The sequence below is a fragment of the Gobius niger genome (genome assembly GCF_951799975.1).
Source record: "Gobius niger genome assembly, chromosome: 8".
NCBI lineage: Eukaryota > Metazoa > Chordata > Actinopteri > Gobiiformes > Gobiidae > Gobius > Gobius niger.
In genome coordinates this window covers 33,992,500-34,014,737 of record NC_136859.1, presented here as the reverse complement: position 1 = coordinate 34,014,737, position 22,238 = coordinate 33,992,500, and the positions used below count along the sequence as shown (strand labels likewise).

The 22,238-nt window shown below is 42.1% G+C and overlaps 1 protein-coding gene across 2 annotated transcripts in view; it reads right to left on the bottom strand.

Annotated features, from left to right (window-relative positions):
• The window catches only part of sema6cb (semaphorin 6Cb), a 266,790-nt gene that overhangs the window by 98,139 nt on the left and 146,413 nt on the right, over positions 1-22,238 (bottom strand). For both annotated transcript variants that reach the window (XM_079561863.1, XM_079561864.1), the window contains exons 5-7: positions 16,449-16,650; positions 8,438-8,552; positions 5,269-5,326 (exon numbers count right to left, since the gene is read on the bottom strand). In XM_079561863.1, the coding sequence (XP_079417989.1) occupies positions 5,269-5,326; positions 8,438-8,552; positions 16,449-16,590 (315 nt within the window). In that variant the 5' untranslated portion in view covers positions 16,591-16,650. The remainder of the gene's footprint in view (positions 1-5,268; positions 5,327-8,437; positions 8,553-16,448; positions 16,651-22,238) is intronic.

Genomic DNA, 22,238 nt, shown 5'->3' with positions numbered 1-22,238 from the left:
TAAAATCTTCCTGTGTGAACCAGGCTTTAGACAAGATCCCAGACCATTTGTAGAATAGATAAAGAGTTGACAGAGAGGACAGGAACTACGGCCAATTCAGAAGGACGCCGGTGTGTTCTCCCGCTCCGTGCACAAGCTCTGTTTGCCAACGGTCTGACAAAACACTTTTGTCTTGAATCATCTTGCTAATGCAAACTCAAACGTCGAAGCATGTTTTAGTCCCCAAAGAACAAAATGATATGGTTAGTCTTTGTTGATGAAAACAACACTGGTCAAAGGGGCGGCCATAGTTTGGACACCCCGATTGATACAGACGGTGTCTTTGAAATTGCCCATATATTCCCAGAGGGGGAAGACAAAGTGGGGAAAAAATGAACTTTCTCTCATTACTTTAACAAATGCTGAATTATGAAAATGGACAGAGGAGCAAAGTGCACAAAGTGTCCAAGTATGGAGTGAATGAAAAATGCAATGAAAAGTGTCTTTGCATATGTTGTTTGTATGTTGTTATATTATTATTATTATTATTGGTCAAACAGTGGTTCAACAGCCTATACATGCTTAAAAAAACAACAACAGACATGCTAACCAGGAAGCTAACGGTAGATTCATGCTACATATGCTAACATTAGTAACGAGTAGCTGTGAAAATCATCCATATGGACCCGATTTTAGTTTGACTTTATTCTTGTGTGATGCACAAATATTTCACAGTCAGAAACGGCCTAAAAGAGTGAACAATGGTGACTCCTGTGAGAGGTTTGCTTCCCCCTTGGCGAGGCCACACCGCCATGTATGACGCGCTGCCGTCTGTGTCCATCCAGACGCTCATGAGCCACCAATGAGCTACATCATCATCGTTGCTTCTAAAATTCCCATATCTGTATAATCATGATTAATCCTGACATCCCCCGCTCAGTGATTATATTTGCTCGTGGTGGTGTGTTCCTAATAAAATGTCCGTGTCCTTTTAGGGAAATCAATAGCAATATAAAAACTTAGCATCACAATGTCCTCCATTTCTGTTGTAATTAAATGTCGGGCTCTTTACTGCCTCTGCAGAATATCGGATCTGGACGCTGCCGCCAATAATACTCCCGCCAATATATCATCATGGAAATATTTGACCTTCTACGGCCCCGGCGCGTTGTGAAGTACTGCCGCTCTCTTGAGACAACACTCCTCGGCTTGTTTTCATTATCGCAGTCTCATAATCTTAGCAACTTGTGTTTTTCCTCTGTTATTTTTGCCATCCCTTTCTTTCAAGCACCAAGCAATCTCGCGTCGGACATGTATCTATTTTCAAGTGGCGTGGCGCTCCAAGTGGCACGTTCGGTCCTATCTCCGTCTCATTTGTCAAACATGATTGCCCTTAAACCAAAGCTCTCCACAGCCCTGGACTTTTGTTCGCTTGTGTTTAGATTAGCTTCAAAAACACTCTGATAGGACCTCTTCAGTCAGACGTGTCGGTGCTATTGATGTGAGGGTTGGATGTGGCGCGAGTCTGCTAAATGAGAGGAAATAATGTGTGTGAGACAAGTATTAGTTTAGCAGTTCATATGTCACTTTTGTTTCAAATGTTAACGCCTCTGGACATGCAAGTACCAGTATGTCCTTGTTTGTTGACTCTTAGTATTGCCGTGGAGCTCAGCATGCTTCTTTTGTCCCTTTGTCAACGCTCAAATGTGCGCAGTTCAGGTGGGGGTGAACTACTACTACACAGTTAAATGACATTAGAAACTATTAATTAGCAAACGAGTACACCTTCATAAGATTTGTATCAAAAACAAGTTGTAGACTGTGTAAAAATACTGTACTTTTCACTAATGTGCACTAGGAGTGTGACAATATATCGATTTTCCGATATATCGCAATGTTTTGCAGGACGATGCGATACCTTTACTTTTTATTCCGATATCGATAGTTTTGATGACATAATGCATATTAATGAGGCAGCAGTGCTTCACTGTTTTCACAGTCAATAGAGGCCAACAATGATCTAGAATTCAGTCAGGCCAGCAGGGGGCAGCACTACAGTTTTAAGCACTTGGACCAAACACTGTCACACAAATAATCTTTTGATGATAGTGTTTAGATTTATATAAGAGACTAGCTGAGACCCGGCCTTCGGCCGGGCCTCGCTAGTCTCCACATTTGATATTCTTAGATTGTGAGTGATTACAAAGAAATGTCCAACCCGTCACACAGTTCAGCTGTAGACCAGTGGTTCCCAACCCATTCCAAAAACTATGGCCACTACAAATGTGTAAAAGAATGAAGGCAAAAAACAATTTCAAACAAACTGCAATTGGAGTGTTTGATGCACCCGTGCTCCTTTCTTATAAACTACGACAATATTTTCGCTAAACTCGGGGAACAGGATTCAAGAGACAGTGGAATAATTATGGATAAATATTAGGGGTTCAGCTTTAACGGTTCGGTTCACGGTGCAGGACCCGTGGTTTGGTCCATCACGGTAGTTTACAATCAAAAAAATAATAAGTTGGTTTTGAAATGAAATAGCCTAATGATCGTTGTTAGACAGTATTTATAACCTTACAATAAAATTGGCAATGCGTTCAAAGCTGCTTTAGAATAAAATGTACCTCTGGGCTCACAATACGTGAAAGCAAAATAGAAAACAAATGGTAAAGCAGCAAAGAAAAAAAAAAAGAAAAAAAACTACGCAGTGCAGGCCATGCGCTCGTTAAGTTGTAGTTTCATTTTCGCTTTCACTCACACGGAGGATAAATCAGTCGGAGCAGCGCGTTTGATTAGAGGCTCGTGTTTGAGCAGGTTTTGGGCACGCACACACATACACACACGCACACACACGCACACATCGCCCTGTTTGGATGCGCGCGCACACATACATACACACACGCACGAACACACACACACGCGCGCACACACACATCGCCCTGTTTGGATGCGCGCACACGCACGGCAGTCAGATCTCGTGCACTCGCGTTTTTGTGACAGCGGGTTGTGCTCGGACAGCAGCACCACCAACCACGCACACACTCAGTACTGTCGCCAGGCTTCCTGGTGTTCCCAAACGGTCTCCCATCCCAGTTCTAACCAGGCACTTCCCTGCTTAGCTTCAAAGTCGGTATGGGAAATAAACATGGCGGCGCCCAGGCGGCGGCCATTGAGATTGCGTTTTCTATAATAGATTACTTTGGGGTTGATTTATTCCTTTTTAAACAGGACTGTGGTTTCTTGTTTATTGAAATGTAAATGAAGTTCCTGACAGATCTATAGACCCATCTTCAGTGTGTGAGTCAGGGATCATTTATAGACACAGAAAAAAGTGGTACAAAGAAATGTAAATGATGAATAATGTGTGGTATGTAAAAATGAAGGTTAAAAGTAGTATGTTCTTTTTTATCGTGATGTATCGTAGGTTATTTTTGTGCAATATATCGATTTTCGCAATATCGGCGTATCGTGAGATAATCGTTATCGTAAGCCATGTATCGCGTATCGTATCAAATCATGAGGTTCCCAACCCTAATATGCACCTGTGACTACAGTGTTGTAGGTGATTGTGTCACTTTGAGCAGCCTCTGTTCCAAAACAAGTTTCCAGAGTGTCTAAACCAAACTAACTAAATTGTGGATTTCTTTCACCTTTAGTTGGAGCCCTTAGTTGCAAATTATTTAGTTAATAAAAAGTTAATAATCTCAGCACAGGAATTAATCCTGTTTTAAAATACGCAATCACTCAGACTAGGGATGCACCAATCCGATACCGAAAAAAATATGATATCGGGTATCGTCTACAAATATCCGATACCGGTTTGGCTCTGCCTTAAAAACACAACTTTCTTTGGAGAATTCAACCGCTGAGTTAGTTTTGACCCCCACAAATGCAGTTTTGATCGCCGAACAGCCTGCTAAAGCTTGCAGGAGCATGCTAATGCTAAGAGAAAATAATCCTGGGTCAGGAACTATGATAGAAATATATCTAAATATATACCTAAATAAAATAAAATGACCAGTGCTGAAGTGTTTGTTTTTTAGTTTATGAAATGCTGTTAAAGAATAACTGATCAGATCACTTTATGTGAGCTGTTTGTATTAATATAAAATAGCCTGTCCCAAGGATAGTGTCAAAAAGTCCAGTGATCCTTGTTTAATGTTCTTCCATTAGTATATTAATGGATATAATTGATCATTGATCTGTAACATCATGACAAGAAAAGATAAGACTTTATTGATCTCACACTGAGGACCATTCACTTTTTCACTCAGAGAAAGCAAATTAAAAAAGGCTCTGGTATCGGTTAATATCGGATATCGGTAGATATTCAAACCTCCAGTATCGGTGTTGGAAGCAAAAAAGCTTCCGATACCATGATCGGTGGGATCGGTGCATCTGTCACTCAGACGTGTCAAGTGTTTGTCACTTGTCTCTTGTATGTTTGCTTCTTGTGCATTAGATCAGGGTCATAGTCACTGAGCATTTATATCACTGTGACTATCAAGTATACAGCTCATTACTTCATCATCCTATAGCACAGTGGTTCTCAACCTTTTGGAGCCTCATTATAACAGGTAAAGGGGTTCGTGACCCCCTAACCGGGTCACACCGTGAGAAATAGGAACAGTAGCTTACATAACTCTAAAAAACAAATGGCTGAAATAAAATTCATCAAACTACGAACAAATAATGGCACTCTGGTAAAATAGCAAACACATGCTACAATAAAACATTAGATTATGAAAATATGTCTATTTTATCTAAATGATTTGGCGACCCCCCAAATTTGTCTCGCAACCCCCTTGGAGGTCCCGACCCCCAGGTTGAGAACCTCTGCTTTAGCACACACGGCACTACTCGTCGCTTCTTTTTTCCCCTGTCTTTTCACTACCGTGGCACACGTTTAACACCGCCTGTCATATTTCAATTTCAACCGACATAGTTTTTTATTTGAGTTGCCTTGTGTACGAAATGCATGGTATAAATAAACATGCCTTGCCAAGAAGGAAATAAAACCATTTTGCTGTAAAAAGGGAACGTTTTGTTGTGTTCTCTAAACTCCGAGAGTCGGCACCCGTAGAAAGTGCAGGACCACAGAAAGAAAACACTGCAATCAATATTTACTCCAAAAATGTGTGGGTTAAAAATCGATTGAGGGTAACTAGTAAAAATAAAGAAGATATATTTGCAGGATGAAGAAAATGTAGCACACCTTGGCAAACATGTGAACTCTGGTTGCATGCAGATAAATTCGCCAAAGTGTAGATAGTGCACAGATCCTACCTGCTGTGGGATGATCTGCTCCGACGAAGACGCCAGATTGATGGCAAACACATGGTCCCTGTGAAGAAAGAGAGACGGAGAGTCAACACATGAATTGTGAGCCATCGCAGGCTGACCTTTATCTGCTTTGAAGTAGTTCTCCTTATGGCTGACACTCTTATGTTCCCTTCCCTCTGTTCCTTTGTGTTTCAAAGGTGACATATTGGGCAAAAAAGGACTTATATGACCTTTTGCCAGTGCATTAACTTCACGCTTCTCAAACCTGGAGTATTTGGTTTCATTTTTGCAGTCTTAACATCGTACGGCTCATTTTGATGCTTTTTTTCGTTTCTTTTTTTTATGCTCGATTAAAGTCGGGGGTCAAGAGGTTCAAGGTTCTACTGTATATAAGACAAAACCAAATGTCTCATTAATGCATGTCTCAGTCCCTCATCATCTTCCACACTCAAAATACTTGCCCACACGCTGATATAATGATACATGAGGGACTTGAACAGGTTAAATAATTCAATGTGCACAGCAAATCTTATCCATTTTTACAGAATTGTGATGCCAAAGGAACCAAATGTAGCTCTGAGTTTTTATGTCAGGTAAAAAATTAAAGGGAAATTGTGTGAGCGCATTGGAAATCAGCTCAAACCAGATGGTAAGGAACTCTTTTGTAAATAGTGAATTCATGAATTCACAAATCAGAGCGGGAATATTTTATTTTAAAAGATCTGTCAAAAACATTCATATCATTTTGCTTCCTTTGGGCTAATAATACTATTCTATCGTCTATTGTGTTTTGTAAAGCTCTTTGGTCTGCCAAGGCTTTGATAGTAATAATACTAATTCTATTCTACTTTAATTTCTTTATTACCTAATGGTAAAAGCGTAACGATAAAAGATAACATAGGCTACAAAGGTTTCCAATTATACAAATGTCCATATGATGTCTTGTTTCTTTGTTGTGAGCATTTAGACAGTGCTGTAAAGCAGTGGTTCCCAGCCTTTTTTATCTGCTGTACCCCTTGAGTCGTTTGTTTATACCCTAGTACACGCTATCTCCAGGATCTTGCCGATATTATTACAAAGTGACCAACTAAACTAAGATTATTTAGTATTCCATAGAGTTGTGTTCAAAATTAAGCTGAACCCTCTCAAAATTAAACCTTTTACTGAAAAACATCATTAAAACTAGCTTTCCTTTGAAATTAATATTGAAATTCGATGCAGTTTCACTTTCTTTTTCAATCACAAATCAATTCCAAGTACCCCCTGCTAAGTGCTCAAGTACCCCCCAGGTCCTCGTACCCCTGGTTGGGAAACACTTCTATAAAGGATTTGAGAAATTATCTGTATTTCCTTCCTAAATTTCAATAATCCTGAATAATCATAAAATCGCAATATTCTTCCTCCGAGAACCAGAGAGTGAACCACCTGGATGACTGAGAATCTACATTGTTTTGCATTTATGATATTATATGTAGTTGCAGCTATCATTTATGGGTCCACAAACAGAAATCTGCTAATGGACTCGAAACTGTGGTTATTCGATGATACTAAATGAAGTAAAATGATCATCTATGCAGAAGAGCCTGAAAGTAGACTGGAAACAGGCATAATCCATCACATGTACCTCGCTGATCAGAGCCAGCTCAAAGTCGCAGGTGGCTTTGCAAAGATTCACTGACCTCCATCCACTTGAGAAAACTGTTTTTCAAATATTGACATAGCCCGCATGAATCACTTTGCGGGGTATGCAGCTGTGAGAGGTCCGGCCCATTTTAGGTACATTGGAAAACCGCTGTACCTTTAAGAGATTCTTGGCAACGCCGGGCGCCGCAGTTCGGGCCCCGAGCCAGAGACTGTAGCAAGATTTATTCTGCGCCATTAAAGGAGCTAGCGGAGGGACAACCTTGTACTTTTTTGATAATTAACCTCTGATGCTGATGGAGCGGGGGGCAGCGTCATGCAATTAGGCGAAAAGAGAAAAACAGCAGGAATTTACAGATTGCGTGTTTAGGAGTTGAAAATACGTTCTGTGTGAAAAGCACCTGAACTGAATCAACCTTTCGAACGTTCCCCTAACATCACACAGAAGCAGTAAACGTTGAGTGACGACCTCTGGGTTTTCCAGCGCGCTCATCAGCCTCGGAATGGATCACAGATTATCGCTGCACGGTGCTCGCAGTGTGGAGCGCTCCCTAAAATGGCTCAACTAAAAAATAAGCCCTAAAAGTGATTCTCATGCAGAACCACAAGCTGGGAGAAAGCAGATTTAGAGAGCTGGGACCTAATTTGGTTAGAAGATGAGCTAGTTGTGTGTCAAGCTAAGGCGCATTGCTGTATCAAATTTAGCAAGAACAACACAAAACTGAAGTCACAGTTTTTGGTCCCCAGGAAGAAAAGAGAAAGTGATATAATTCACCTTGAGTCTCTCTAAAACCTCAAAATTGTGGTAGAAATCCAGGGGTTAGTTTGCACATTTCTAAAATCAAAGGTTTAGTGTCTAAACCAGACTAATTCACGTGTTTTTCTCTAGTGAGTTGGACTACTGTAAACAGCCTGCTCACTGTAAGACTGCTGCAGTACATCCAGAGTGCTGCTGCTTAAGTAGCACCAGGAAATGTGACCATATTAGTCCAGCGCACAGGTCTCTGCACTGGCTTCCTGTCGCTCAGAGAATAGACTTAGAACAGCTCTGCTTGTGTACAAGTCTCTTCATGGCCTGGCACCAAAGTACATCTCTGACATGTTAGAGCCATTTGAACCATCTCAGCTCGGAGTACCTCAGGGATGGGTCTGCTGCTGGGCCCAGAGTCAGGACTAAACACAGCGAGGCAGCGTTTCAGTTTTACTCTGTTAAATTCTGGAAGAGTCTTCCAAAAGATCTGAGACAAACCTCAACTGTGAGCATGTTCAAATCTAGGCTAAAATCTCTCTCTTCAACTATAAATGTGACTGTTTCCTGCACTCTTGTCTTTTAATGAAATTTATGATTATAATGATGTTTTATGGATTGATTCTAACAGCCTTCTTTGTAGTTTTAATATATTGGAACTTTCCTGTAACTAATTCCGTAGTAATTCCACACTACCCTCACACCTGAGGAAATACAACTGTGTGATGAGTGTTCTTACATGGTGTTTCTCAGAGGTTGTAGGGCTGAAACATGTGCACTGACCTGGCAGCGATGTAGAGCATGTGGTTGATCCGCAGCATCCTCTGGAAGTCCAGCCCCAGGCGTGCCGTGTCGTTGTCCGACATGAGGCCCTGGAAGCTGGGGTACAGGTAGGTCGCTGCGGGGAGGAGACATGTTCATAAAGTTAATGCGGATCACACACTGCAGAAAAATAAATCAATAAATGGGTGTTCCACAAGGGCTCGTTTTGGCCCTGTTTATGTTTTCGTCAAAAGAGGTATTGTGAGCCGTAGAAAACCACAGATCAACTATTTAGATGTTAGCAGTGACTTTGAACCAATTGATCATGGAATTCAATTGTATCTTTAAGTGAGACTCGATAAGATGCAGCACTTACAAAGAGTCATAGTGGTGTAGTTTTTACCAAAATCAGAGAAACTGGTAGCTTGCCGCAAAGAAATATACGACAGAGTACAAGTTTCTAATTTTAAAACAACTCTAACACAATAACAAAACACCAACATTTATTAATAAGATTAATCTACTTAATGAATGAACTTAAAAATAAATTCCACCTTTGTTACACTCAATCCAAGGTTATACAGTGGCCTATTGTTCTGGAGCAGATTCTTTATGCTAATGTGCACTTGTGGAGGTGGACTATTGGGGAACGCATCTCTCCAAAGTTGCAAATGAGACGCCGGTGTCAGAAAGAAGTCAAGTTCGATTTAAATAATGGCTCGCGGTAAGCATTTCTTAGCACACATGAGCGGGTCTCTGCCAAAGACAGGACGAAACAAATCAAAGGCAACTCAATTAACGAGCTTTGCGCCTCGCACCGAGTGACAGGACATCCTTCTGGTACCAAGGGCAGCGCGAGACAGATGTTGCTGCCAGAGAAGTAAAAAGTTGTGAGTTGGTCTCTGGTTTTGGTTACCCGACTGGTAATGCAGGATTGTCAGCATCATTAAAGGTACACTGCGTAACATTTTGGACTATACTGTTGCGGCAAAACAAAACATGCTCCTAATGACACAGAACATGCTGTTACTGCAGGGTGTAATAAAAGAATGGACTTGGATGAGAAACTAACCTGTTTAAATCTCAAATTCTACTGCCTTTCGTCACATCTCCATGGAGACGAGCTGGAGACGTACCCACTCCCGGTAAAGTTTACAGTCATATCTTAGCAGGGGTGAGCCTCATAAATGTGTGTTTGTACATTTATGAGGTATTTTTTCATGATGGAAATATCTGTCATAAAATAAATGCTTGAATTTCAATTTTGTTTATTGGGTAAAATTCTACGCTGTGTGGCTTTAAGCAAAAAAAGTGTGTGTTTGTATTTTCCATTAACGTATGGACTAAAAGAGTTGATTTAATGCCTGTTGGAATCAAACTGATGCTTTTTAATGACACTTGAGGCATTAATTTGACCACAATCCATCCAAATGACCCCACGGAAACCCTGCGCTACTGACACAGACCCAAGACAGATTCTAAAAAGTTGACACAAAGAGTCTACAATTTTCAAAAAGGCGCACTACAGAGAGACACGAGCCCCTTATTCAAAAGAAAGAGACTGTGAGCAAATCAACTTAGAGACGAACCGAGAGGCGTGATGCAAACAGACAGTGGGTGATCTCATATCTATTCGGGATTGCACCGCGGCTTTTCATTTTCCATTGTTCGCCGCGGCAATTTATATTCTGTCCTTGGAGAAGTCAAACAAGAGTGGCTCACAAAAGAAAATATTATCTTAACGATGGTTTGCCGAGTTCAGAGGTTTGAACAAAGTTCTCACAATTCCAGTGCTTCGGGGCATTGGCACGGCGTGAACAAAAGGCTTCAAGAAAATAGATTTTTATGTCTTTATTTCAGAATGAGTGGACATTCTATGACGTCCAGCCAGTATTAAATGAGTACTTGACTCTCACAATCCAACACGTCACACTTGTTGCGTGCACTTGTTTTAAGAATGTTGCTTTGAAACATTTTCGGCTCAAAAATAACAGAAGTCTTTAGCCGCCTCCTCGTCTATGATGCAGTCCCATAATGTGCTTTGTTCTTTTTCTTGTAACAGATCGTCTTTGAGGGCGAAATGTTCACTTGCAAATGCATTCCACCCACCTACAGACGGTATATTGTTGCAGTCTGATCTGTCGAGGGTCAATTGTTTTAGGGCTGATTTAAACGGGCATTTTCCAAAGTTGAAATAGCGGGCAGCTAAGAAACAAATGTATCTGCTGTTAAACAAGTGTGAGCGCTAGATTTTCGCCATGATACCAAAACAAAGTGATCACATTCAGGCTTGATAGGACCTTTGTCCCGTACAGCCAAAAACGAGAGGTCTACATGGACAAAATTTTGCTAACCCATGACTTCTGAACCTCTAACCATGTTCTTATATTGTTTCCTAAAACCACAACAAAATCATGCCTGGAAATCTGTCAAATTGTATTCGTTCATGTTTCAGCAATACTGCATATTCAGTCTGTCTGCCAACAATGTTCACCACAATGTTTAAATTCATGTCTCTATCTAATTTAAATTAATGAATGAAAATGATAAATCATGTTATTGTGGGGTTGAATGTGGTTCTCAACCCTTTTCCCCTGTTCGTGTCAGAGACAGGCCACTGGTCTTGTGCATCATCTTTATCTGAGCTTAATTTAAAAGTATATCGTTACCTGAGCTTTGACGTACCTGTCTAGTCTTTGTGCGTGCTCCTGTAAGAGCTTGGTCGCTTCTAACTTCACCCCGTTTGGAGCTATAGGAATATACTGGGAGAGGCCAAATGCCAACAACATCTCTGGTCTTTTTGTGTGACTGAGGGCACACAGTTCTTCCATACTGTGATATGTTCTTACCTGAGCTTAGACGAGTTGATGCGTACCTGTCTGGTCTTACATTGGGGGAGGCCAAATGCTAACAACATCTTTGGTCGTTTTTGTGTGACTGAGCGCATGCACAAAGACCAGACAGGTACGCATCAACTCGTCTAAGCTCAGGCAAAAGAACATATCTCAGTATGTGAAAATGGTGGCCTGTCCCTTTAACATTTAAGTAAAGTCCTATGCTTTAACCACAAAAGATGTCTTGCTAAATCAGCTGCTATTGCTTTTGCTATCTATTGTGTATTCTCCTCTGTGCAAGGTATCTATGATGGATAGTAAGTCCAGTCATTTTATATAAGCTTAGAAATTAATAATTTAGTTAAAAAACTTTCCAAAAAACATCTAAGGGGTATACAATGTGTTCTTATTTTAAAAGCTTGAACAAAGAATTACATATTCCCTTTTAGGCACAATCTCAAAAGATCTTCTTCTGCTGAAGGACTAAAAGGAATATCATATCTTCTTGACGTCTTTCACTTCACACGAACCTCCCCCATTGTTTGATCTGACTGAACTAAGCTCCCTCCAAACCTCTTGAATCACTTAATAGTATTTTAAACCCCCTCCAGCGCTCTCTATGACCAGGCCGCTGCTGAATGAGCCCTGTTCCGGCTGAACTCCATCCCAGACTGAACAGGGAGAGCCGTCCTGTCCCTTGACTGCACGACTGCCATCGACTCTTGAAAGATTCCCCCTCCCGTAAAGTGGGTCTTCCAGGGCAGCGCTGTCCGCGGAGAGCCTCCCCACATCACTGTCCTCCCAGGTGAACGCGGATAATTACTCTCGAGCGCTTTCACACTTGTTATCAAAGTTGGAGGGCACAGCTGAGGGCACGCACTTCAGAAGGAGAGGCTGAGCAGGGCCGTTTTCCCGCTCATTAGTCCCTGATAGACACACAGTACAAATTAAAACCAAATTGTATGTTTTATGTTTTTTTTCCCTGACATCATTAAGCTCATACTTTCCCCCTGTAAATGTCTATGTGAAAAGTGAATGGTTGAGGTGGGGCAGGCATATATACGCAATATGACACTACACAGTTCTTGGAAACCCGTCTTCTTTTGCCACTAGTTTGTGATTCTTAAGTAGTTTTACCTCACAAGCGAATCAATAAATCTCTTTTTATGAAGACGGTAATATTGAACGTCTCGTCTCTATTTCGGCTGTCACTGTTTTCCGCGGCCGAGTAAGAGGAGATGCCCAGACTTTCCTCGCCGTAGCAAGGTGGAGTTCCCCGGCTGCAGAGAGTCACGGCCACATTTTGTTACTGAATGGAGAAAAAAGTTTATTCTAACTCTTCACAAGTTTAGTGGCTCTTTGATTGCAGTGCATTCGCAGTGGCATCATTTCCATAAGCTTCTGCAATGTCAAAAGATCCAGTGTTGGGTTCATTTCTCACCAAGATCTTGTATTGATGATAGAGTGTGAGCCTTCTCCAGAAAATCCCAAAGATTAAGATCTGGACTCTGTGTCGGCCGATCCATCTCATGCTCCTTGAACCACTCTTTCACGATGTGAGCCTGATGAACTCTAGCATTGTCACCTCGGAATAGGCCTGTGCCATCAGGGAAGAGGAAATCTACAGATGGCATATCCTGGTCGTTCAGGATGTTCAGGCCGTCAGCTGATCTCATTCTTTGGGCACACTGTGTTTCTGAACCTAGACCTGAGCAACTGCAGTGGACAGTGTCAAATTAACCCTGCATTTCAAACTGTTTTTACATAATGCGGTGTTATTACAAAATGCCTAATGCCGCCCTGTCACCAGCTGGCACCCCGTGTGACAAATGGCTCTCATTAGCCCTGGGACACGGCTCCGCACATACAGGACTTAATGGCACGGCTATTTCTGGTAATGCTTGCGTTACCTTTATCCTGATACATCAATTAAGGTGTGTGTGGGCCGTGGTGTTCGCCACCTCTATAATCAATTAGAGGCCACCACGTGAGGCGGCAGGAACTTTCCGTGTGGACCTCAACGACGGTGGCAGTGGCTGGGACCCCTGAGGTGCGATGACGTAGCAGTACTTCAATTCAGCACTACATTCATCCAAGGCTAATTGAATTGGCGGCCACTTCAAAACCATTACAGGCTGGAGACGGAAAGTGCTTCACCCAGCTTGAAGCAATACATACCCTTCTGTCCAATTAGAATCTGAGTGGTAAGGCAGCGAGGACTAATCAGATTCATTGTGACAGGTCTATTGAAAGAATTGACTACTTAAGAAATCGACAGTTCAGGCTTTATCACAAAGACAGTGCTGCAGCTGCACACAGAGCCTGCATGTCCTCCCTGACTATGGGCAAACATCCACACTATTCCCTATGGTGCACTATAGTGGTGTCGGAAAGACCAGAAAGACAAAATGTCCCACAATACATCTCGAATAGAAGGTTGAATCAATGGAATGGAAGATAAAGTTGTGCCAATAGGTTTACACACGGAAACCTTTTTTCACTCATGGGGCCAGATCTTGTGGCGGCGCACGGGGCGGCGCACGGGGCGGCGCACGGGGCGGCGCAGGCTCTTGGTAAATTATTTTCCGAGTGGCGGCGCTATATGTGCCATTCGCCTCCGCCACCTGTGAGGGGGCGTCACAAGAGGAGGTGACTGCACTGATGGAAACACGGCTAACATTCACTTCCTGGTTTACATTGCGCTGGCTTGCGTTCTTTCTTAAGCCTTAGGCTCTCACAGGTCAAACTAAAAACTTTATTTACCCCATCGTGAGCTAAACCATGTTCACGTCTCGAGAGAAAAAGAGCTACAGCGTCCGCTGTGGCGCGGATCGGCCCGCACTTGGCGTGAACGCGAAGCAAAACAAAAGCACATGTTCACCCCCCACTCCCACACAACCACTCTCCTGGACGCGGAGTCAATCTGGTTGGAGGAAAATGTGTGTCTCCACCCACTTAAATGCGCTAAGTCTGGAGTGGCAAGATCACAAAGTGTGCTCCTACTGAGCGCAAAATGTCACGCTATCGTCTGCGTTTTGAGACACAAAATCGGGCCCAGTGATGGGTCAGTCATTTATTGTTAAAAAAAAAATGTGTAAACACTTTTCAAATCACCATAACAAAATAAATTCCAAAATGACCCTTTACATTGTCTTATTGAACTTTGCATTGTCTTATTTACTGTTCCGTTTTATTGCCTTCATGTTTAGTGCAGCCCTGTGAGGCAACTCCTGTTGTGATATTGGGAAATACAAAACCATTGACTGATTGACCCTGGCATTAGTGAACCACCTCCTTATTTCACAGTAGGTATTGATGCACTTCTCATCTTTGTTTACAACAAGGGCTATGATAAGAAGTGCTCCAGCAGAATAAAGTGAAGGTCCCGTTAGTGGCCATCTCAGGCTCCTGACCTCAATGTCATTGAGCCACTGCTTCACCATTAGATTATTTTACTTACTTTACAGAACCTTCTCCACCACTACCACTAAAGGGTATACTAACTTTTCAACAGGGTCATTTTGGTATTTTATTTTGTGATGTTGATTTGTTTCACACATTTTTGTTCACAATCAATGGCTTCACAACGTTACTAACCATGAGTGAAAAAAGTTTTCTGTGTTTTCATTCATATTCTTTGAGAAATGGCCAAAGAAATCCACCAGGGTGTGTGTTATTGGCACGGCTGTGTAGCCTCAGTTTCCCCTGGGGCAGACTGCACCCTGCAGAGCTGCATTATGTAATAACACCGCATTATCCAACAACAATGTCCACTTCCACATATTACACAAGGAATTTGAAATGTTATTACATTTTGAACAGTTATTACATAATGCAGTGTTTTTACAAAATGTGACCCTCTGACCTTCACGCACACATATTCATCCTGGTCTATTGTACATGTTTTAAGTGGTAAATCGATAAATGAGGTGATAAATGGCTAAGGATAGCTGCTAGCCTTTAGTTTGACCTTTTAGTTTTGCTATATGATAGCATAGTTTTATTTCTCAGTATTTAGCGCCTCTCTTGACAAATGACTTTCTTTTTAGTAATACTGAATTCCAGGAAGAGTTTAGAAAGATTACTACAAAAGAGTGGGAGATGTTGCTGTCCACTAGCCCTGAGAAGTTTAAAATGCAGTCTTTACATACCCATTCATTTTGTATTTGATTTGACAAATGTTTCCTCCGCAGTTATATACTTTATCTGATGCGTGAACATTTATTTATGAACCATGGAGCGCTGCCGAGCCTCGTATTTTAGCCTTCAGTGGAAGCCTTCCAACTAATGTTTTAAGCTCCTGAGAGAATTATGGATCGTAGTACAAGGTGCTTCTGACAAAAATGGTCAAATTTATTGAAAAATCCAAGCAGCTGTATTGGCCAAGAGCCATCCCAGAAGTCAAACAGGGCTGATTAGTTGGCAGTAGACCGACCAACGGCAACGGATCTGGGGAAGTGATTTTAAATTCTACATGATACTGTCCTAATGTTATTGTAGGCATTTACGGTCACTAATTCAATGGAAATATGTGGGAACAAAACTAAACTTTAATATTATGGTTTGAATCAGTAGAACTTGTGACATCTGTAATACTGGTAGAGGAATCTATAAGTTTTACCAGCGCTCAATAAACCAGCATAAATAACACATAATGGTCATTTGTGGGAAAAAATATCTGTAAAATACTGTTTTTTGGGATCCTAAATCTCAACACTGATCACTGTGTAGAAAAATCATGTTTTCACCTTCGCCGCGTCTCAACACATCTACAATCTGGTGGAACTGAACATCTTTCATTATGAAGATTGATGATTTTTGAAATGTTGTCCATCCAACTTGAAAAAAAAATTAAGCTGCATTGATTATTGGATTTTTAGTCAGTATGCATAAAAGGGAATGAAAAATATATTACGTATATTTTATGAACTTGTCCTCTTGGTTGATGTCAATAATTGCAACAAAAAAAAATCCAATTGAAAAAAACATCCACTGATGGAACAAACTCCTCCTTTGCCGACATCATGTTTGTGAACCTAGAACCGACTAAATGTGGCAACCCCAGATCCAGGTGGCGACTTTTCACACACTAACATCTTTACATCCTCTCTCCAAAGTCTGTGCCGCTCTACAAATCAGACCTTTTTCAACTTCCCTTCCTCCTGGGGTCAGGGCCGCGAAGCCAATAACCCACTCACCATCTCGGCCCACGGTGCTGATGGGCTCCAGGTCCTGGGGGAACGGGGTGGCCGCGGAGGTCGGGGGAGGAGGCACGATGGCGGTCCAGGCCACGGCCAGGAGCAGCAGGGGCAGAGGGGAGCCGGCCGGGGGCAGCCTCATCGTGGCACCAGAGGCTCTCCTCAGCACAGACGCATGATCCAGCCCAGGGTGGCCTCCTGCCTGGGAGGGACACAGAGGAGGAGAGATTAGAGATTTCAGTTTGAGCTTTTGTTGTACATTACCGATACAAATAGGGTAAAAATTTATTTCAAGTTTTATGGCATTATACGTTTTCATATGAAAAGACATAGAAGAAATTATATGCCAAAAAAATTGCCATTGGTTTTATTTTGTTGATACAAGATTGATCTTTTTAGTTTAGTCGTTTAGTTTTTGAATAGTCTTGGCTAGATAAGTGAAAAGGAAAAAGCTCAACACAACAGGCAGGAATTAGACATCCAAATATCCCTCTGGAAAAAACTCGAAGTCCAAGACGGGAAAGTTTGTAGTCTGTAGGAGCTACTAAAGTGGAGATGTTGCAAGAGTGGAATAAATGAATGACAACTTCATTTTGAGTAAACGGGCACTGAAGGAAATGACCATATTTGGACATTATCTGTGAATGAATGCGTGTGGGCAACAGCATTACAAAGCCTTTACTCATTAGGAAACATTATTCTTGACACAGACACCATTTCTATTAGTCAACAACAGGAGAGGCACTTGTGGTGTGTGTGGCGTTTGAGCGCTCGAATGATCCTGGGAGCTCTGTTGTCGGGGTCTCCGTGCCCCTGGTAGGGTCTCCCAGGGCAAACTGTCCTAGGGGACGGGTCAGACAAAGAGCGGTTCAGAAGCCCCTTATGAGAGACCAACAGGCCTGAGAATCATGAGGCCGTCTTCCCATAGACCTGCAGGAGGAGCTGTAAGAGGCTGGTGCAATGTGATTTGGGCAGCTCCAACAGCTGCCCCCACGACCAGGCAACGGACAAGTGGAAGAAAATGGATGGATTTTAACTGGTATTTGATGTAATATTTCTCAAAACCACCTTCAGGCTCTGAGATTCTAAGGGTGAGGGCTGTGATCGTAAGCTTGACATGACAAACACAAACTAAAGGTGGTCTGTAGACTGTCTGTCTACATACTATCAAATTTGTTATTGGGATGATTGAAGTTGAAATATTTAGTATGTTGCCATTCACAAGAACAGGGAATATCTGCAAAAACTGCTGATGAAACAACAGGGGAAAGACAACAGGTTTAAGAAAGCACCAACTGACTCTAGATCAGGTCAAAACATTTTATTCTACTCTGTCAAATTCAATCCAGAAACAATGAGGTTCCTGTAAATCCAACTTCAAAGTGATCTTGAGCAAAAATGGTACAAATAATGATGAAAGGCAATGCCTCTTCACTTTCACAAGCTCATTAGTGTGACACTGACATTTGCTCGGTATCAAAGTCTTTGTGCCACATTTGCTTTCTCGGCATGTGTTGCCAACAAAACACAACTGTCAGTAACTGGAATGCGAGTCGTTCCCTCTACCACACTGTGCTCGCTTTAACCCATTACTTTAAATGTAGCAGTGTCAGAGGCCGCTCAGCACTGATCTGCATGCAGCACTTATTGCCACTGCAGAGCGCCCACTGGCACCATCCAACACACACTGGGGAGAGGGGGGAGGAAAGGGGAGAGAGACATCAGGAGGAATGGACCGGCTCTACTTTCACTCATGACTCATTACTTCAGCCATTTGATAAGACCAGCCATGACGATACAATAAGACAGCTTTGTCCAGGTGGATCATTAAAAAGGGTGCTCAAAATCAAATTGAAATTGTAGTTTGAATGTTGGAATCAGCACAAAAAAAAGGGCATACTACTGTACCTATGGCATCAGGGAAGAAGAAATCCATTGATAGAATAATCTGGTCATTCAGGTTGTTCAGGTCTTGAGCTCATCTTTTTTTGGGCTCGTAGTGTTGTTGAACCTAGACCTGACTAACTGCAGCAAGATCAGAACAGTTGGTTACGTCCAAGTGGGCACCTTTTTTATTTTCTTGGTCAGGCAATTTATACAACACTACTTGAAGAATTTATTTGCAAAAAAACAGAAAAAGCCATTTTGAAGCTGAGATTTGAAAACCTTGAAAACTGGCAAACTACTTTAAGTAAGTAGTTCACTTCAGATGTAATGGACAATTGGTATTTGAAGACACTAGCGGGAACAGAAGTCTACAAAACAACAAAAGCAAAATTAAAGGGCAAGATTGAGCAATACTATACGCTACTCTGGAGTCAATTGTTGCTAAAGATTAAAGCAGCATTAGGCGTGGGTCCAATTTTGACGAAAAGAACACCATAATATTCAACAGTGTTGTGAAAATGACCCTGGGACATCTGGTGCCACATACATCTTTCTGAAGCGCACACCGGCTGGTCTCCAATGAATGATTTAGCCTTGACTGGGTACATGCAATCTGGAGTCAGTTTGCCAAAAATCAGACCCGACTAAACGGCCCTTTCAACACTGACAAAATGAAATGCAAAACAGGTCTGCTACAACAATGCAACATACTATTAGATGCGTCTGCCAGCGTCATGAAGAGATTATTCTTGACCAGTTGCTGCAGCCCATCTCTGAAGCCCTCTCCTTAAGCAAGTGCTGCATGATTTCTATACATTGATATGAATCAAAAAGTACCAAAAGCCAAGGTGTTGTACCATGCAATCGACCATGACTATTGAAACATCAAGGCAGACATATAATAAGTTTGATGAATCAATCCAGCCAGACGATCCTTAACATAGATCATGTTCAGGCATCATTTACTAAAAATCTTACAGTACATACCCAACCTATAAAGTAAGAGAACTCGAAAATATTAACAGCTCAACTTAAACAACAAGTTTAGAGAGGTTTAAACCACCTGGATGCAAGTATCTGATATGATCTGGGGTTGCTGCAGTTGGTCAGGTCTATGTGCGAAAAGATCAGTGTCTGATCATCCTGAATGACCGTGAGTGGATTTCTTCTTCCCTGATAACATGGACATATTCCAAGATGACAATGTGAGGATTCATCGGGCTCACATTGTGAAAGAGTGCATCAGAAAGTATGAAGTGGATCGGCTGCCACAGAGTCCAGATTTGAACCCCATGGAGAACCTTTGCGATGTGCTGGAGAAGGCTTTGCGCAGTGGTCACAGTCTCCTCATTGATACAAGATCTTGGGGAAAAACAAACGCAACACTGGATATCTAGTAGAAGAAGCGTATTAACCTTTGCAGCCTTTGCGATTTGGTAATTGCGATTTTTACAGCAACATGCAATGAATGACACATCGCAGCACTGCACTGGTATCAGCCACTTGGAAGTGGTGGAAGTGAGCCCTTGTCAGAGCAGATGCGGACTGTCATCAGTATTGATAATGGCCTTGTTCATTTAAATGCCGGGGAAGTACGCTGCATTTAGCATCGGGGTCAAGAGTGGACCGGGGTGCCATAAATCGTGGAGGTGGGCGGGAGTCGGCTCCTGTTTACGCGGTGAATTCACAACTGCTCGCGCAGACCGCCTCGGGCCGAACAACAGGACAATGGGTCTGAGAAATTACGCCCAGACGAGCGCATTTATGTTTCCTCCACGGTCTGAGGAAGAGCAGATGAACCACGGCTTTAGTATTATCGCTGCAGGTGAGAAAGCCACGAGAGACATCCATCTACCATCGCAAACTTACACACCTGTTGTAAAGGCAATTTAAATAGCTTTATCCTCGCGCTCGAGGGGAACTTTAATGACTTGATCTCATAGTAAAAAGAATGGATTTTAAAAGCAGCATATTAACATGCCACGTAGATTCATTATTTCAGAATGATACACTGCCTGGCAACCAAAGAAAGGTCACATATTCTTATATTTCTCTCGACTGGCTTTCGCCTGAGTTATTGCACGCATCTCCCGCAATGACACAACATTTATTCTCATCTAGAGTTGCATTAATTGTTTGTAGGACCTTCCCTGGAAACACAGCCCACTGCCATCTTGTCCTTTGGTGTATGCAAGACTCGATGGTGGAGATTGAAGAGCTCCATTGCGAGTAACAGCTTGCCAACGAAATGTCAGCCTGTCTCATGGCACATGTGGCTAAAGAAACTGTTTATAACCCTCCAGAGCGACCAAGAGGAGCCAAAGAGTCTTCCAACCAACTGTAAAGCGACTTGAGTCTGTAGAAAAGCAATATGGAAGATTCACGCTTTTATTACTGACTGGTATATGGTTCTTTGGGCAGAAGCCAAAGTGAGTCTATTAAACGTACAGAGCCTTCAGTTTGTTCTGTGAAAAGTGGATGAGCCGACAGTGAAGTTATAGAGATTCAAACACTTGGATGTCTTTGATTTGTGTTATAAAAGTCAAGACGGAGTTCAGTCTGCACATTTGATACTCGTCTGGGAGTGTTAATGTTGGAGGGAACAACACAGGCATGAACAGGGGACAAAACAAATACATTCATTTATCCTTACGAGGAAACTTTTACATGATTCCAATTAAACCAAGTACAATGAAGTTTATATACTCTATATATATACTATATATTTGATAATATGAGTTTTCAACATATGAGTTCCGTTGTAAAAATATTTCTTTTTAGGATCGTCAGGTTTTAATCTTCAAGCAGAATAATTGTACTTGGCAACAGCGATTTGTCAACTGCAGCCGGTCATATTGCAAATCCCGATTAGATTGTGATTAATTGTGCTGCCCTCCTCTATGGGTTTTCCACAATGGCCTCTACACAAAAACAAAACAATGGCTTTGTTTTCATAGTATTCTGCCATGACACTGGATCCAAACATCAATAGTTGTGGAGTATATTGCTAGACACTGCCTAAAATTGTCTTTGCTGAGGACTTGGATATTATTGTAAACAGGATTGGAACATGAGAAGTCTATTGAGAAGCTTTTAGAGCAATATGGATTACCCCCCAAGCATGGCGGCTCTGTATGGACGCGCCCTCCCGACCGTCTATTTTCAAGTGCAGCAGGTGTCGGCGGAAAATAGCCATTCCTCGAGTCAACGGTGCAACCACTGGCAATTTACAACGGGATATGAATTTAGGCTTTTTACGCCGGGCTGCCGGGGTCGCAAAATGGCCGGGTTTGTGTAAATTTAGCCTTGATATGGGTGCCAAGTTTTAGAAAGCAGATTCCATCCTCATTAAAGTCCCGCACGCTTTTAATAATCTGGAGTCACAGCCCTCTCGGTTTGGCCAAATGAGTGTCGGATAATCAATGGAGTGCCCTGGTGGAGCGGGCGAGGGAGACAGACCCAACTGCCAATGTGTCCCAGATGGCTTAACAAGTTCAGTTCATTAAAACGGAATGATCTAAGGCCGCGGCCAAAGACGCAGAACTAACGGAGGACAAAGGGGCGCATTTTCCGCCCGCAGCTGTACTCTCATCTCGGCCGCTTTACAGAAGGAGCAAAGACGTCATGTTGACGAAGTATACTCCAAAGATATATCAGAATTAGGGCTGGGTGCAGCTGAAGTCCTTTCGACACCAGGACTTCAAAAAATGTTCTGATAAACCTTCCCAGGCCACTTAATTCTAGTCTATACTTTCTTGGGGCAAATGTGATGTTATCTGTGCTTTTGTAACTTATTTCTCCTGGGACTGCCAAGTGACTTTCAAAAGCACCATCACAAGACCCATGTGGCATTGATGTCACTTTAATACTGAACTCCACCCGCCAATTGGGCATATATTTACA